This window comes from Ostrea edulis, chromosome 6, assembly GCF_947568905.1.
Source record: "Ostrea edulis chromosome 6, xbOstEdul1.1, whole genome shotgun sequence".
NCBI lineage: Eukaryota > Metazoa > Mollusca > Bivalvia > Ostreida > Ostreidae > Ostrea > Ostrea edulis.
In genome coordinates this window covers 52,055,055-52,073,892 of record NC_079169.1, presented here as the reverse complement: position 1 = coordinate 52,073,892, position 18,838 = coordinate 52,055,055, and the positions used below count along the sequence as shown (strand labels likewise).

At 33.7% G+C, this 18,838-nt stretch overlaps 2 protein-coding genes across 4 annotated transcripts in view; one reads left to right on the top strand and one right to left on the bottom strand.

Annotated features, from left to right (window-relative positions):
• Positions 1–888, bottom strand: part of LOC125682948 (solute carrier family 22 member 18-like) — a 14,905-nt gene extending 14,017 nt beyond the window's left edge. The window contains exon 1 of the mRNA XM_048923586.2: positions 33–888. The gene's annotated coding sequence lies outside the window, so the exon portion shown is untranslated. The remainder of the gene's footprint in view (positions 1–32) is intronic.
• The window catches only part of LOC125682950 (ras-related protein Rab-32-like), a 19,193-nt gene extending 355 nt beyond the window's left edge, over positions 1–18,838 (top strand). The window contains exons 1-6 of one of the 3 annotated variants that reach the window (XM_048923589.2): positions 1,488–1,878; positions 10,525–10,650; positions 11,095–11,173; positions 12,742–12,923; positions 16,612–16,755; positions 17,639–18,838. In XM_048923589.2, coding sequence (XP_048779546.1) covers positions 1,801–1,878; positions 10,525–10,650; positions 11,095–11,173; positions 12,742–12,923; positions 16,612–16,755; positions 17,639–17,752 — 723 coding nt within the window. In that variant the 5' untranslated portion in view covers positions 1,488–1,800 and the 3' untranslated portion in view covers positions 17,753–18,838. Of the gene's footprint in view, positions 1–1,487; positions 1,879–3,999; positions 4,156–10,524; positions 10,651–11,094; positions 11,174–12,741; positions 12,924–16,611; positions 16,756–17,638 lie in introns of those variants that run through there. The other 2 variants (XM_048923590.2, XM_048923591.2) reach the window with 2 other exon arrangements.

Sequence of the window (18,838 nt, the reverse complement as noted above, 5' to 3'; positions counted from 1 at the left end):
GTAGGTTTTAGATTTTTTCATAAATAACTTACACTAATCAATCGTTCCTAATACTCGACGCGGCGATTCCCGATATAGGTATTGCCCAATGTTCAGCTTCGCATTCCTGTGAAGGTAACGTGATAAGGACTTGTAGAAGACATGTCACATGACTTGTAGTGAGGGTCAAAATATAGAATATAAATTTTTGTTGTGAGCAGGTAGATGTAATACCATAATATCCATTTACTTTATAAATATGTTGAACACAGAAAGTGGGTGTTATAAATAAATTTCTGGTGATCACTTTCTTCGTTTCTGTTTCTTTTACAAGTTTCTGTATTATAGGTTACTACACTTACAAAACAATAAATAGGCCTATTTAAACCAAAAACAAATAAACAAAAAAAAAGTTAAATTTAAAAAAAACTCTTTCAAGTTAGATTCAGAATAAATTCTTGTTTAGAAAGTAGATCGAACATCTCTTGTCATATTGTATATGTTTTTATCATATTTGCAGTCCTACTAAACAGAGAAATTGAAGTAACCCTGGAGATTTTGAATTATGACAAGTGTGTAGACTGTTTGTCTAACATTAATTATTGATGATCAAGCTAACAAACTTTCCATCCATCTATATAATCCGTTTTATTAAATTTATTAAAGATTTGCAGTTTCCCTTCGTCACACTCTTTAATTTCACAGATAGAACTTGGTTTTTTATATTAATTAAAATCAGGATGGATATAGCAAAAGTTAACGGGTGGCAAAGAGAGCTTTTTCCTCCAATAAAATGAATAAAACGGGTTATAGATAAAGGAAAATTCATTAGTAAATTTGATTTATATTTGCACTTTCATCAACAAACAATGTAGTCAAACATTCTATACATACTGTATATATAAATTAAAAATGTCCCATGGTTGTTTAGAGTTCTCTAAGGTTCTCTGTTTAGTAGAACCCCCACTTTAATTATTTCATTAATGATGATGAGAATCGATCTGTAGGCTTACTAAATGATTTGTTTATAATCTCTTTCTGAGAAATGCCATTTTTCAAATTTATACCTGCATGCCCACTGATGCAATAAACTAGTTTACAAATTGAAATATCAACTTACATTATATATAGTAATTAATATATACCATATAGTAAATTTCAAGCCCGTGAGATCTATGTTTTGTCATGTGTGTTTGTTCTTTATGTACTAATTAAATGCTCTATAGGTACTGTACAGTGTAGTATAATATATGTATAATGTACGTTTTAAAAAGTCAAGAACCGATTCCATTATAAAATAAATATTTGAAATATGAATATTATTAGGAAAAGTAAATTTATAGGTTTTAGGTAGCTTCTTTAAAATGCAGTCCTTTTCTCTTTTCTGAACCAAGAAGTATATGGATTAATATTTTGGAGTTTTATAACTCACTTTCAGTTGAGTAGATTTAAATATAGTATATAGTAGACATTCTCAATTTCCATTTATTTATACATTTAAAGATATGATGTATGAATGTAGATCAGAGGCAGCAAGGTCATGGAGGACACTCATTAATGTAGCTACATGCAATATAATGTTACCTATAGCATATTCACGTCTCAAGGCCAAACATTTGTATCCTTGATGATCTGCGACCATGTGACATATTTTTCGTCACCTTTTCTAAGCATTCACTTACACAGCTTCCACCAGACAGGATTAACTGGCTTAGATGAGTGTACATGTATGAGCTATAGCAGTGTTTCTGAGTGTGACAGTGTTTTGAGGTTTGATAACAGTGTATTGGACTAGTTCTTCACTTTGACATTTGTTCATTCATGACAATGGTCAGGGAGGGAAATAAACAGGAGGTGGAAGCCGTTCCAAATGGACACACACCTGTGTCAGATATCCAGGTAAATTTGATAAGCATGGGACTTATTTCTATTCCTGAAACTTTTGCTTATAATTATAATTGATAACTATCTTATTTTGTTATGCATAAATTATCATGTTTCCCATTAATCTCCTTAGTACATACCCAACAAATAATGATTGATGATAATGATTCTTTATATTTATATTTGAAATGAAAAGATAAAACTGACAAATCCAAATTACTGCCTTATAGAACATGGCATTCCATGTTAATTTCCATAGTCTCTGCCCACTGGCCTTTCATTTTACATGAACTGAGAAATTTACATCCAGTTGTAAGTTATGGGGAAATTAACAGTGGAACTTCAAAGTGTTATCATAGAGAAAATAGAGAGATAGAGAGAGAAAGAGGTTGAGAGGTCACTTTTTGTGACATCATAATCTTCAACAGCTTTTTTCCCACTATATTCTTAATAATACCAAGGACTTAAATAATTAAACAATACAATTAAATAATTGTACTCTCTCTCTCTCTCTCTCCATGTAACAATTGTTATAACTAAATGTACAGTGTAACAATTGGGACAGAGAATTGCCATTTCACACAATATCAGATGTATACTACTATGAAGAATTGACATATATGACTCACACAGGGGGGTTGGACAAGTATGAAACTCTAATGATGGGACCTAGAGTTTTAAGGCCTCATTCAAATGACCTGCAACTTTTATTTCTAATGTTAAGTGCTTGAAAAAGGAACAACTGCTACCTATTTTAACGACTTGTGACGGGGAGATTGGATCCAAATTTTCCTCAATGAACACTGCTGACTAAGATTAATATCAATGTCCTTATTGTTGAACTTGACAAAAAATATGACAGGAGCTGTTCAATGAAAGTTTTGAAATGATGAATGCAAGGTAAACTATCTTAGGCTTCCTGTTAGCGTTTCCTTATGTATTCAATATTTCACTATATTTTTGCATAGTGTGTGGTTATTTATAAATGTGCATTAGCAGTATATCTTTTGTGTGCTTTTATTTTTTTTGCCTTGTACAAATTTTTCATTTAGATTAGAGTAAACTGACACAGCTCCATGAATTCAGGAGTTGCCGAACTGTGGTCTCTATCCCAGGGCCACGAGCTTGCCAAGAAAACCTTAATAAATGTATACTGATCATTTCAAAGATCAAATATTTTATCAATGCAGAAATAATGAGTTATAACAATTTTTAATGCACCAAGAAAATAACAAACTAATTGATATCGCAATTAGAATAACTGCATCAGTCCACATTGGTAACACATTCAGAGTGATCACCCTTTGCTCCGTTGAAACATAAATACCAACTCTAATAGTTTAAAAAAGAATATTGACAGTCAGCATAGTAATTATGTAGTGGTCATCCAGGTTCAGTTGCTTGTGGCCAGATAGTTCAGTTGGTAGAGCAGCTGGCTAGAGAATTCAGGGGGCCTGGGTTTGAATCCTGGTCTGGTTCGTTGCATTGTGTCCCTTCCTGTTACATTTGGTGCCATTGGCTTCCCCTGGACTTGCAGATGAAAGTCCTGCCAGGGGCAAAAGAATCTGGGTTGTGTGTCTTTGAGGGCAAAGGCAGTTTAAGGAAAGAGGAGTGTAGCCGGGTTTGACCACTGGTAGCCAGATAGCTCAGTTGGTAGAGCACCTGGCTAGAGAATTCATGGACCTGGGTTCGAATCCTGGTCTGGTCCGTTGAATCCTGGTCTGGTCCGTTGCATTTTTCTCATAAGTCATTACATGCTACATGTAAAATAGTCGTCAGGGTTTTGACACACTCTCACCTTTAGCCCTATGACTATTGTGACCCAGACTATTATATTTTTAAAAAAAAATTTTTTTAATGTATAATGCACTTAAAATTTAGTATTATCATATATTCATTTAAAGGTGGTCTAAATTATTGTAATCATTTCTTTCAGTAAAATAATTCTGTATGGAAAGTAATTAATTCAAAAGTATTTATCTGAATCTTCAACACAAAGTATAGGTCTTCGAACAGAGTGAGTACTGTGAGGTGTTAGCTATTGTGTGGTGTTAGCTCGATGTACTGATGTGTGGACTACTTCCTGTGGGGTTGCAGTACATACTATAGTACTGTTCTATGTACTCGCTTTAATTACTCAACAACAATAAATAGCTTCTTCTCATCTCTTACATATAGATCCTTGTGCAAAAATGGATGTTAGCTCTGAGCTCAGAATTTAGTGTTTAGTTTTGTACATTCTCATCAATTATGAATCCCTTTGTACATATCAACTCTGAATTAATTAGGAAGGTAAGTTTTTGAATTTTTTGGGGGGATGGGTGGGTTGTATTCTAGTTTTACAAATCATTTGTACGAAATTTCATTCTCTTTCTACAGTGCATGGAAATCATTGTTCCTAAAGATGTGGGATTAAAATTGTTTTAAGTTCTCTATTTTGATGCAAGAAAGACAATGAACCTATTTAAAATATCGAAAGTACGGTTCCTGTTTATATGTACAAGTTATTCAATTTGATTTAAATAAGACACTGAACTCTCATAAAATATCCAATGCACAGTTCTGTTTATATGTACAAGTTATCTAATTTGATTTAAATAAGACACTGAACTTTCATAAAATATCCAAAGTATGGTTCCTGTTTATATGTACAAGTTATCAAATTCAATTTAAATAAGACACTGAACTTTCATAAAATATCCAAAGTACGGTTCCTGTTTATATGTACAAGTTATCAAATTCAATTTAAATAAGACACTGAACTTTCATAAAATATCCAAAGTACGGTTCCTGTTTATATGTACAAGTTATCAAATTCAATTTAAATAAGACACTGAACTTTCATAAAATATCCGATGCACAGTTCTGTTTATATACATGTACAAGTTGTCTATTTTGACCTAAGAAAGGCACTGAACATCCTTAGGTGGCAGGGGACAGTTTCTTTGGTTTTGAAACATGTGGATAGGGGGTATACACCAAAGTCAGATTATGACAGACTAATGAAAAATCATATTTCCCTTTTATGTCAATACTTGTATTTCATATTAGTGTAGTTAATAAATTATGACCCTAAATTACATGTAATCTATAAATACTGGTGCTGGTGCACAAAACATGCTCTGAGCAGGTTCCCCTTTTTTGCTTTGATTTTCCCTCATTTGGGCTAATCCGCACCACCCCCACACCATCACAGTACCAAACATGGGGATTTAGACACTGTGCACAATCAAGAACACTATCTGCCCTTCTCAAAAATCTACCTCTCATATGGGGCCATCCACCTTCCCTCACAGCTACAGACCTTTTGCTAGACCCTGCATGTTTTCACCGGAATTTCTTCAGCAACTGACCACGTGTCTTAGTTTCGTATTTGCACCCATCTATATGCTAGGAATCATGGTGACACCTACATGTTGTATATCAACATTTTTACTAAGCACTCAGCTACATTTGACATGCATCCTAAAATTATTGTATACATTTTTACACATGTAGTATCACTTCAAATACAGGGTAATTCCATTTTTTGAAAAAGTTGACCGGGCCTATAGTGCGAAACTGTCCCCTGCTACCTTAAAATGTTCCTGTTTATATGTACAAGTTGTCTATTTTGATCTAAGAAAGACACTTAACCTCCTTAAAATGTTCCTGTATATTTGTACATATTGTCTACTTTGATCTAAGAAAGACACTGAACCTTCTTAAAATACCCAATGCACAGTTCCTGTTTATGTGTACAAGTTTAAACTTTCAAATAAAGGTTAACATCTTCATCTCCATTTAAAGTTGTATATGTCCTATGTTCATTATTACTTTTTTTCAAAGTGTACAGAATTACTTTAATGCAGCTGAATTAGATTTAAAAGCTATTAACTTTCCCTTAATTACATGCTTGAAAACATTTGCATGTAAAAGAAGACAGTGAGAAGATTATATTTAAAAAGTAAATATTGTGGGAACACATAAATACATTTTGTTAAGTCTGTTAGACATCTAAAAATAGCCCCATGTGCATGAGGGGAATCCTAACATGATGTACATAACTCAGATGCAACTGTCTAAACAAAGGTTTGAAAGAGCACTAAGAGGTATTTGATATTTTCGATTCTCTTAAACTTATGGCACAGTACTGTTGTAACAAAATACAGTTTTACACAGATAAGAACCCGATGGTCTTACCTCCTGAACTGGACATGTAACTGTCACTTGAAATTGCCGAGTGACATTGGTTTGTAAACACCGATTTAAAACCAAATAATTTTGGTTAATACATATGAAATAATGTATGACATATTGTACAGCCTCATAATCATGTACTTGCAATATCTAACATTGTGGACAAAATTTGTCAAAATTCAGACCATACAACTTAATGTAAATTTTTTCTCTGGATATTGTCAAGAAGAGAGTGTTCTAAGTTTTTTGGATTTTTTAACCCAATCTCTTTGTAATTGGAGAATTCTATGGCCATACACAGCACTAGGACATAACAATGCCTGGTGATCTGTTCTGAGGGACCAATACACAGCACTAGGATATTACAATGCCTGGTGATCTGTTCTGAGGGACCAATTTGAGTATGTTTTTCATTTCAACATATTTGGCAACTGTCAGCAGAAACAATTTGTACATTATACCAAACGAAACAACAGATGGGCACCGATTTAAAAAAAAAAAATTATGACGTGTAAAAATTGATTCATGCAATGGAGAAGTGCAGGAGGAGTATTAATCTTGTGACAATAAACACGCTAGCGATTCACATAGAATTTGCCTCAAATCCAAATCCATTCATATTGACCATGAACAGCTCAAAAGTGATGTTCATTTCTTATATTTAAACACCGTTTGTTTACATTGCTTCTATTTTGTTGCATAAAACGAACTCCTAGCCTCTGTCACAGTAGTTATTGTGACGTGTACGTCAACACATAGGCATGACGTCACATTTCGTCTCACCCTGCCTTTTATCAACATTGCAAGGTGCACTGTATTTTGGAGGTAGGAGACCGCAAGATTGGGATGATAATCCTCGTAAGTTTACAATCTTAATCCAAAGGTGTGACTTGCGAGATCTTCGTAACAGATGTTCTATTTTTTTCAAACCATTACGCTCTCTCAGTCGCGTGCTTTAAGCTAGTTCATAATCCGTTCATAGTCAATGTGAACGGATTGTGTCGCGTGCTGAAATTGGTTGGTTCATAGAGGAAAATGTGATTTGCAATATTAATATAAACATGTGATATAGATTGACTGGTGTTTCAGGGATGTAAGGAACCTAATTACAATGATTGAATCCTCAATGATATAACGCTATGACCCATTACAACCATTTAATGGTCATCCTGTTGGGATAGTTACTGGTCATCCTGTTGGGGTATTTACTGTTTAGGTATTACACTGCGTTATGGAGGCTTATATCTGTTCATTGCAAATATAGAAAATTTTCTCGGTCTGCATAATATGTTGTAATAGCTCTTTGTAAAGAAAATGTGAATATTAAGTTGGTTTTTTTAAAAAAAAAAAAATCTACATATTACCTTCATTCAATTAAATAAAACATAATTAATGAAGTCTTTACATGTTGTAGCTCATTACTTTAAAACTTTTATAAAAACTTAAAAGAAGTGGTTTAGATTGTGTTGGTTCTGACGTAAGATTGTGTTGGTTCTGACATTAGATTGTGCTAGCCCATTAGATTGTGTTGACCTTGAGATTCTGACATTAGATTATGTAGATTTTGAGATTCTGTTCTGACATTAGATTGTGTAAATCTTGAGATTCTGCCCTGACACTAGATTGTGTAGATTTTGCTCTGACACTAGATTGTGTAGATTTTGAGATTCTGACATTAGATTATGTAGATTTTTGAGATTCTGTCCTGACACTAGATTGTGTAGATTTTGAGATTCTGCCCTGACACTAAATTGTAATAAACTTGAGATTCTGCCCTGACATTAGATTGTGGTGGGTGAGATTCTGATTGAGTCACTCAGGTGACCTATTGCTGTCGGTCTTCGTCCGTCTCCATGTGTTGTCCATTAACAATTTTACATTTTTAAGTGCTTCTTGAAACTACAAGGCCTATCATTACCATTTTTGATGTGAAGCATACATTCCTCTAGGAGAAGAGGAATATAAACTGTGAAATGTATGACCTTACCACCCCATGTAGTACTTTTTAGTTAATTCAAGGACTAAGATTTTGAGGTCTTTGAATATATACTTACACTTATACTATTTTTGATGTAAACCTCAATTAATTCCTGTAAAAAGAATTTTTAAAAATTACTTTTAGTGACTGCTTTAATTGATAGTTACACAAGCTTTAGACTGAGAGAATTTGAAAAGGAGAAGGAAATTGGTATGGTTTAATTATTGTTGAACTGATTTTGACAGCCATTTTTCTGTCCAAATGACATAAGAGGCACAGTGAACTTTAGTAGAGAGATGATTGACATGATACACAGGTTAAAATGATTTAAATTCAGCAGGAGGCTCCAGAATATAAGACGTAGATGAAATCATCCATGAATCAAAATATTCAGACAACCAAGGTCACACTGGAACTTGTCATTCACATTTTATAGTAAACGCTGAATCACATGATATTGTGCGGCTTTGTCATGAGACCTGATGAATTTAGAAAATGTTTGTAATACTTATTTATATATTAGTTATGTATCTTTTTTATACAACTTTGTCATGAGACCTGATAAATTTAGAAAATGTTTATAATACTTATTTATATATTACCCAAGTGCCTATTCTTTATCTTGTGTGGAACATAATTGAAGGCTGTTGAGAATATGATATAATAATGTGCAGGTACTAATTTAAGAATGCAAGGAATTTCAAAATGATGTTTCCAAATAATCTAGATGTTTAAAAAAAAAAGTTTGAAGGGTTCAATACATTAAATTTCTCAGGGCTATACATATTTGATAACTTGTATTATTTCCAAACTTTTCCCAATTGTCTACAATTTCATTAAAAGTTGTAAACTTAGATGGAGGGTGAGTATAGAAATTGAAAGGTGCATGGTAGTAAATCCTGCCTATGTGATTACATTAGTATTAGATCTTGTCTGTAACTTAATTGTGTAATTACAAAGTTACAGTGGATCTCATTCCTAAAGATATAAATGTAGAATGTAAATTACATTTACGTCTGTGTGAAAGAAATTTATGTGTAGACAGGCATACAGTGCTACTTATGACTGTATCGGACCCCAGTATAAGTACTAAGTACTGAGGTGACCATTTATCTGTACAATACATTGTATAACCAGAGATAATGTTATAAATGAACTTTTGTTATCAGTGTTGTGGGCCAATCATACACAGGTTTACAACAGTGGGCATTAAATAAGGAAGACTGTCTAATCTGTCATGCACTGTTTGTGTCAACAAAGCAGTAAACTCACAGATTCTGTGATGTAAAGCGAATGTGATACCAATGAACCTCGACTTGTTTGTACTAAGGTACATCTGTAGAATGTGTAATGATGGCCACACAAATGAGCAGAATTGTCCCAGCCTCTCTTTCAAACTTAAGAATTCCTTTTGAATTTTGTGCTACTGAGAGAGCTGATAAGATAAAACGAACCAACATCTGTAATAATGATATGTAAAACAATTTCACTCGCCAGCTTACACACAGTTTCTCACTTCATTTTATTGTAGAATTAACACAGCTGACACTAATTAAACTGCTGCAAAATATGAATATGTATTAAACACATTGTTACAACAAATCAATAAGAGAATATGGTAGTGTCAGGAAAATTTACTCCTGTAATCTGTTCCTTATCAACAAATATCATTCAATCCTTTACTAGTAAAATAGTCCAGTATTTGTTTTGTTTTTCATATCAGTTGTTATATCTTTAGGAGTAGATCCATCGTAAATACAAAACATGACCACCCTACTTTAGCAGTAGCTGTGGTCAATACTGACACCAAACAATACTAAATTTAGAGATGTTGTATAATACAGTAGCAACAAAACTGTAACAAATACATCTAAGTCAGTATGAAACATATTCATGGTGTTATGAAAAGAAACACCCTAACTTCATTACAGTCTATTTGTGTGGTAGTCCAGTACTTGGTTTCATCACATTTGTATGTAATGTTGGACTATACACTAGATGTTTCATAGCTCCTATAGGATGTACTGAATACTTGAATGATTCAGGATGCCTGTTGGACTCACAATATGCTAAATGTTCCAGGGCACCTGTTGGACTGTATGCTAAATGTTCCAGGGCACCTGTTGGACTGTATGCTAAATGTTCCAGGGCACCTGTTGGACTGTATGCTAAATGTTCCAGGGCACCTGTTGTACTATATATGCTAAATGTACTAGGACACCTGTTGGACTGAACCTTAATGTTCCAGGGCACCTGTCTGACTGTATATGCTAAATGTACCAGGGTACCTGTTGGACTGAACTCTTAAAGTTCCAGGGCACCTGTCTGACTGTATATGCTAAATGTACCAGGGCACCTGTTGGACTGAACCCTTAATGTTCCAGGGCATCTTTTGGACTGTATGCTAAATGTTCCACGGCACATGTTTGACTGTATGCCAAATGTACCAGGGCACCTGTTGGACTACAGTTTTGATCCATAATTATTTTTGTATTTCGTTGTAGGCAGGGAGTCCTGAAAAGAAGGAGCACCTTTATAAGATTTTGGTAATTGGAGAATTGGGTACAGGGAAGACATCCATCATCAAAAGATATGTCCACCAATTCTTCTCACAGCACTACAGGGCCACTGTATCCTCATGATATATATTGAATATGTGTATCATATCTGATAGTATATATACTGAATAAGTGTACCACCACACTAATATTGATTGTACTCAAGAACATCTTTTCATATTTCTATCAGAGATGTGTTTCAGGGAAATTTTGTTATTAGTAAAGAAATGAAAGATGCTCCAATTCCCCAGCATGTTCCACGTTTTCTAAATCAAAACCAAACACAATATGGTAATTATTTCAACAGAAAATAATTATGTATGAAATAAAAAACAATGCATTGCACCAAATTGGTTTTGTAAAATTGTAACTCAATAGCTACACTTGAAAAGAACCTTATTTAAATTTCATAAACTTGTCTTTGAAGTTTGAAATTTTTCAAGGAGTCAGTACATGAAATAATTAATAAATACATTTAAACCCTCTCTTGGATTGTTTTCCTTGACCAACCATCAGATTGGAGTAGATTTTGCACTTAAAGTTTTAAACTGGGATGCAGACACCATTGTGCGACTTCAGCTATGGGATATTGCTGGTATGTAGAAATTTTTCTTTTACATCAATCCCAGTGAAAAAGAAATTTATTTCTTACTTGTCTTGAAAAATCTTAATTTGGTTTAAAATTAAAGTAATAGGTTTGATTTATTTCATCTGAGCTGTACACTCAAGTGAACTTGTCAGATTGAAATTTGTCCAATGTCTGTCATATGCATTGCTGTTGTTATAAACGTCTCACATTTTCATCTTCTCAAGAACCACTGGGTCAATTTCAACCAAATTTGGCACAGAGTATTCTTTGGTGAAGGGGATTCAAGTTTCTACAAATGAAGGGTCATCTTCCCTTTCAAGGGGAGATAATTAAGAAAGGGCAAAATATAGAGTGGTATCATTTTAAAATCATCTGAAGAACCACTGGGCCAGAAAAGATGGAACTTACATGAAAGATTCCTGATATAGTGTAGATTCAGGTTTGTCCAAACCATGGTCCCTGGGGGTATGGTGGGCTTGAAAGATATAAGAAAAATCTTTTAAAAAAATTTTCTTCAGAACAGTAGAACCTGGATTAGTCATATTAATTTGTAAGCATCCTCAGATAGTGGAGATTCAAGTTTGAGACTCTTGTGTATTTAAAGTTTTACATGGGAAAATTAAAGGCAAAAATTTGAAAATCTTCTTCAGAACAACAGGGCCATGATTTAAGTATGCAATCAGGTAGTACAGTTTCAAGTTTGTTTGGTCACAGAAGGTTGGGATCAAAACAGGAATATATTTAAAAAATCTTCTCGAGAACCACTGGCCTTCATTAGTCATTTTATTAAAATATCTGAGCTTGCCAGTGTAGTGCAGATTCAAATTTAATCAAAGCATGGCCCTCTGGGCTAGGGTGGAATTAATTTAAAAATCTTTTTAAGAGTAGCAGGGCCACAATAAATCATATTCACATAATCCACATCTGCCTCGTACTTATATATCTTATTGTACAGGTAACGACTCAACTTTATGACAAATGGGATGACTTCAGCTTTTCCATCGTCAACTTCCCATATTTTTATAGCAATATTCCATTATCACCTGTTGATGGTGTTTATGTCTATCATCTGATTAGATACACAAGAGCTTGTTCTGCATATGATCAGTTTTTAAATCATGGCAGGCTACTGACAAACAAGTTGATGTTACAGGGATTTTAACAGTCTTGTTTAAAGTCAGCATTTTGCAAATTTTCTGGTTGTTATAATGATCTAATTTACCAATACATCCTGTAAAATGTTGTCTGACATGTTTCATTCCATTTGTTAGGCTGTTCTTTACATATTGATTTTGACTACTAAGGATTACTCCATATACCCAATAAAGATAAGGGTTCACAACAGGTGTGACTGATCAACAGGGAATGCATACTCCTCCTAGGCACCTGATCCCACCTTTGGTATATCCAGGGGTCTATGTTTGCTGTACTCTTAATTTTGTATTCTCTGTAGGAGTTATGACATTGATCATTGTTTGTTATCTTCACCTTTTCATTAATGTGCAAAAATTCCTTAGTTGTGTTCTAAAATATTCTGATTGAGATCATTTTTTACTTAAAATATCTCTACGTAGGACAGGAACGTTTTGGTAACATGACCCGGGTGTACTATAAAGAGGCTGTAGGCTGTTTTATCGTGTTTGATGTGACGAGAGCATCCACATTCGATGCGGTGGTGAAATGGAAGACTGACCTGGACAGTAAAGTACAGCTAGCAGATGGCACTCCTGTTCCATGTGTGTTATTAGCAAATAAGGTCAGTACTCAACTCATATCAACTGAGAGGGCGGAAAAGTATAGCTAGGCTGAGTTAGCAGACACAAGCCATGTTTCCTGTGTGTTATTACAAGGAACTCTACCACATTTTCCTTAGACTGGGAAATACGGTATACTGACGACCTGTATTCTACCACAGTTATTGCAAAGTTCAAAGGAATGCCACATTCATTATTCTGCGATATACATGTACCTTCATACTTAGTCATTAATAGGTAGATATTACCCACCCAAACAGTCATTAATAGGTAGATATTACCCACCCAAACAGTCATTAATAGGTAAATAATACCCACCCAAACAGTCATTAATAGGTAGATATTACCCACCCAAACAGTCATTAATAGGTAGATATTACCCACCCAAACAGTCATTAATAGGTAAATAATACCCACCCAAACAGTCATTAATAGGTAAATAATACCCACCTAAACAGTCATTAATAGGTAAATAATACCCACCCAAACAGTCATTAATAGGTAGATATTACCCACCCAAACAGTCATTAATAGGTAGATATTACCCACCCAAACAGTCATTAATAGGTAGATATTACCCACCCAAACAGTCATTAATAGGTAGATATTACCCACCCAAACAGTCATTAATAGGTAGATATTACCCACCCAAACAGTCATTAATAGGTAAATAATACCCACCCAAACAGTCATTAATAGGTAGATATTACCCACCCAAACAGTCATTAATAGGTAGATATTACCCACCCAAACAGTCATTAATAGGTAAATATTACCCACCCAAACAGTCATTAATAGGTAAATAATACCCACCCAAACAGTCATTAATAGGTAAATAATACCCACCCAAACAGTCATTAATAGGTAGATATTACCCACCCAAACAGTCATTAATAGGTAGATATTACCCACCCAAACAGTCATTAATAGGTAGATATTACCCACCCAAACAGTCATTAATAGGTAGATATTACCCACCCAAACAGTCATTAATAGGTAAATAATACCCACCCAAACAGTCATTAATAGGTAAATAATACCCACCCAAACAGTCATTAATAGGTAGATATTACCCACCCAAACAGTCATTAATAGGTAGATATTACCCACCCAAACAGTCATTAATAGGTAGATATTACCCACCCAAACAGTCATTAATAGGTAGATATTACCCACCCAAACAGTCATTAATAGGTAAATAATACCCACCTAAACAGTCATTAATAGGTAGATATTACCCACCCAAACAGTCATTAATAGGTAGATATTACCCACCCAAACAGTCATTAATAGGTAGATATTACCCACCCAAACAGTCATTAATAGGTAAATAATACTCACCCAAACAGTCATTAATAGGTAAATATTACCCACCCAAACAGTCATTAATAGGTAAATATTACCCACCCAAACAGTCATTAATAGGTAAATAATACCCACCTAAACAGTCATTAATAGGTAAATAATACCCACCCAAACAGTCATTAATAGGTAAATATTACCCACCCAAACAGTCATTAATAGGTAAATAATACCCACCCAAACAGTCATTAATAGGTAAATAATACCCACCCAAACAGTCATTAATAGGTAGATATTACCCACCCAAACAGTCATTAATAGGTAGATATTACCCACCCAAACAGTCATTAATAGGTAGATATTACCCACCCAAACAGTCATTAATAGGTAGATATTACCCACCCAAACAGTCATTAATAGGTAAATAATACCCACCCAAACAGTCATTAATAGGTAGATATTACCCACCCAAACAGTCATTAATAGGTAGATATTACCCACCCAAACAGTCATTAATAGGTAGATATTACCCACCCAAACAGTCATTAATAGGTAAATAATACCCACCCAAACAGTCATTAATAGGTAGATATTACCCACCCAAACAGTCATTAATAGGTATATAATACCCACCTAAACAGTCATTAATAGGTAGATTGTTTGCTGAATAAGAACACTCTTTCATTGACATAAATTTGTTGCAATGCTAGAATTTTAAGTACATTCAACAGTTTATAAGGTATGATGGTTTTAATGTATAGATATCCTATGAGGTTTTGATAATATTTTGAGGGTAAAAAAGATTTAGGTAACAGAGTGGGCAACTTTTTCAGTAAAATAAGTGAGTAGCAAAATTAATTCATTATAACCTGAACTAAACATGAAAATGTGAATAAACTTTGATTTGAAATACTATATACGCTCTGGAACCTTATTTTCAGTTTTCTTGTCTAAATCTGTTTTCACACCATCTAAATTCATTGTTCTTATGTCAATTCAATATAGGATGTTACGACTAACTTATATTTACTATCATTATAATTTCACTCTTTTGGCTGACAGTGAAAATGGCAAAAAATTAAACTGCAGTAAAAATATTATTCTGTACAATGAAATCATTGCAGCATCACTGTGTTCATTATGAAACAATGATTTGATGAATTGGAAATTCTCTCTAACTTATATTTACTATCATTTTAATTTCACTCTTTTGGCTGACAGTGAAAATGGCAAAAAATTAAACTGCAGTAAAAATATTATTCTGTACAATGAAATCATTGCAGCATCACTGTGTTCATTATGAAACAATGACTTGATGAATTGGAAATTCTCTCTCACACCTAGAGTCTCAGACTATGCTTATACCCTCCAACAATCTCTATATCAGCCCTTTCGATTTCTAGGAAGAGGAGGAAAATCATGTAATTCAAGTCAGCAATCTGTGTGACTTAACCTTGAATGATACCCTATCAAAATCATGCTAATAAACAACAATGTATCTATGAAATCAAGGTATACTATATTACAGAGGTATGTGATGAAAATAACTTGTTTTAGATTGATAGAACTAAGTGCTGATCCAGAGGGTCAGCTGAGGGTAAACATAGACCGAGAATCTGATCTGTGAGAACGTTTCATCTGGAGTACATAAAATGTTAAATAGTGACACTCAATTTGATATTTAACAAAGTCTTTCTCTGATATTATAGAGAAAGTGCCGAGAGAGCAGTGAGAGCCATTTTTTGTCCAATTTAGAATGGTTTATTTGGATGATTATTAGCTAATCCAGTCTTTGACTACCACTGCATTTTTGAATACGATATAACGTGTTTTTTCCATGGGATGATAAACAATGGCTTATTTTAGTTGCTAAATAGCTTTCCGCTAAAATTTCACTCGTCAAATATGCACCCAATTCTAACTTCAGGATTTGCAAGAAAGATAACTTCCTTCTCTGCCAAAATTTATTCCGCTAAAATTATTAGCATACCTCTGAGCCAGCAAATCGTCAAATTATAGACCCGAGGTAAAAACCCGCTATACGGTTTATTGGTTCAGCATACTGTAAACCAATTTTTTTCACACGTGACAAATTTTCGTTGGTTTTGTTAGAACCTCATCATCGCAAGTATTTCTCACCACAAGCCAGTCTTTTACATGTCTTTTGTATTTGTTTAAGATAATCTTGGTCGCAAAAATTATTCATCACTGCTAAATAATGAGGCAAAATTGTCTGAAATAAAAGTTGGTTGAGAGTGCTTTGCATTGCGAACATTGCTCTTGCTTATATTAGGGTTATATCATTATGAAATAATTTCTTTTCTATGAGAATTTTTTTTACTGTGCCCTGAGATTAAAGAGAGTGATTATATGTTTTGAATTTTGTAGTGCGACCAGGCCAAGGAAGGGTTAGTGAATAACTCGAACCAAATGGATGAATTCTGTAAGGAGAAGGGATTTGTCGGGTGGTTCGAAACCTCAGCCAAAGAAAATATCAACATTGATGACAGTGCCAGGTTTTTAGTACAACGAGTAAGTAGGACCTGCTGAATGCAAGGATAAGGGCAATATTTTAGCCTTAACTCTATTTCATGTAAACAAGGCTAAACTTTGTAAACAATAACATACCTCAGTCTGTTTACACAATATATAATAAACTCTCTATAATGAGCTGTACTGATGTATAACCTTATTTTTTGTGAAAGCTTTTAAACACATTAGACTACTTAGATTTTGATCATTAAAATTTTGGGGGAAATCATGAATCAGTCCCTTTAATTAAGCTATGAATCAGTCCCTTTAATTAAGCTATGAAAATTAAAGTATATATTACCTGTCATGATATTTGTCTAACTTCATTAAATAAATTCTTATGTTATTTTATGAAGATTTGATTCTAAATTGAATCATGATGATTTTGATAAATGCCAAAAATTAAGGAGTAATAATTGTCATAATGGCTGAATCCCCTTTAAAGCATTAATGGAAATATAGATATCAGAAATATTTGTCTATTCTGTTTAAATTTAATTGCCTAGCTGAGTAGCTCAGTGGTTTAGCATGCTGACTGCTGATCTGTAGATAACTAGTTCAAGTCCAGCAGGTGTTTTAATTTTTTTCAGATTTTTTTTCTACTAAAACTGCGTTTTTGGACTAAATAAAGTAAATTTTTAAACTTTTCAATTTCAAAATATTGTTGTACATATACATGTACTCTACTTTTCATCTATCTGAAATTTGCTTAGTCATATTTGATATTAACGGTTAAGGATGTAATATTTTTAAGGCAATGGGCCTCTTCTGAGGTTAGAAATTCTGTTTTTAAAACTTTCCCCTCACAGATTCTGTGCTCTATTACATCATTGGATTACAATTTATACAGATGCTAGCTATTATCTTTTTTTTTTCCTTCCAGATATTAGAAAATGACAGCAACATAAAACGAGAAGAAGAGGACAATGACAAGATCACGCTAGATAGTCGACAACATGTCATAAAGAATTCCAAGGAAAAGGGTGGATGCTGCTGATCATAGAGGTCTTGGATGAGTGAACACATTATCTTGTTATGGATGAATGAACACAGAAACTTGTTATGGTTGAATGCACACAGAAACTTGTTATGGATGAAAGAACACAGTAGCTCATTATGGATGAATGAACACATTGACTTGTTACAGATGAATGAACACAGTAACTTGTTACAGGTGAATGAACACATTGACTTGTTACAGATGAATGAACACATTGACTTGTTACAGATGAATGAACACAGTAACTTGTTACAGATGAATGAACACAGTAACTTGTTACAGATGAATGAACACATTACCTCATTACAGGTGGGTAAACAGTGTGATTGAATGCTTTGGAAGAAAACAAAACACATGTTCAACACCAGACGTTCTGTTTCTTATTTCTGTTTTTATTTACAAGAAGTCTTTCTATTGTCATTTTTAAAAGTTTGTACATGCTTTTTAAAAAAAAATTTGTGTATTCAGGTTACAAAGTTTAGTATGTATAGAATTTGTGCATGCAGGGTTCCACTTATGTCAAAAATACTCAGTGAAATTTAATGTGTGAAAGAAGAGGTCATTGTATAGAGAAAATACAATCACATTTTTTATCTACTCCTAGTTATTTATTTTGAAAATTTGTCGATTGTGTACAGATTTCTAGATAAGGAAGTCTAGGAAAGACTGGTTGTGATTATTTTTTCTGATCTTTAAAGTAGACGTTACTGGGATATCCCCCCTCCCCCCACAAAAAAATTGTTGAATAGTTTGACAAATCCATGAAAATAAAAACAGCTCATTTATTTAGGTCAAGGTCATGATTAGGATAGCTAATGTTACTCTTCTGTGTGTGGAGGTAGTTTTCTAAAGGTACATTGTACCACCCTGTCATACCACGTGTTGATGTAAGGCTGTGTATTGTGAGAGTATGAGTGTGCAGAAAATGTACCAATGCTCGTTTTCTATAATGCCTGAAAGATTTATATAAATTTTTTATATATAATTACATATGGATGTCATTGTAAATTTCGTGATTGTTAACATGTTGAATTTGTTTAGGATATGTACTCCAAATATTCAATAAATAAAACAACATTGATA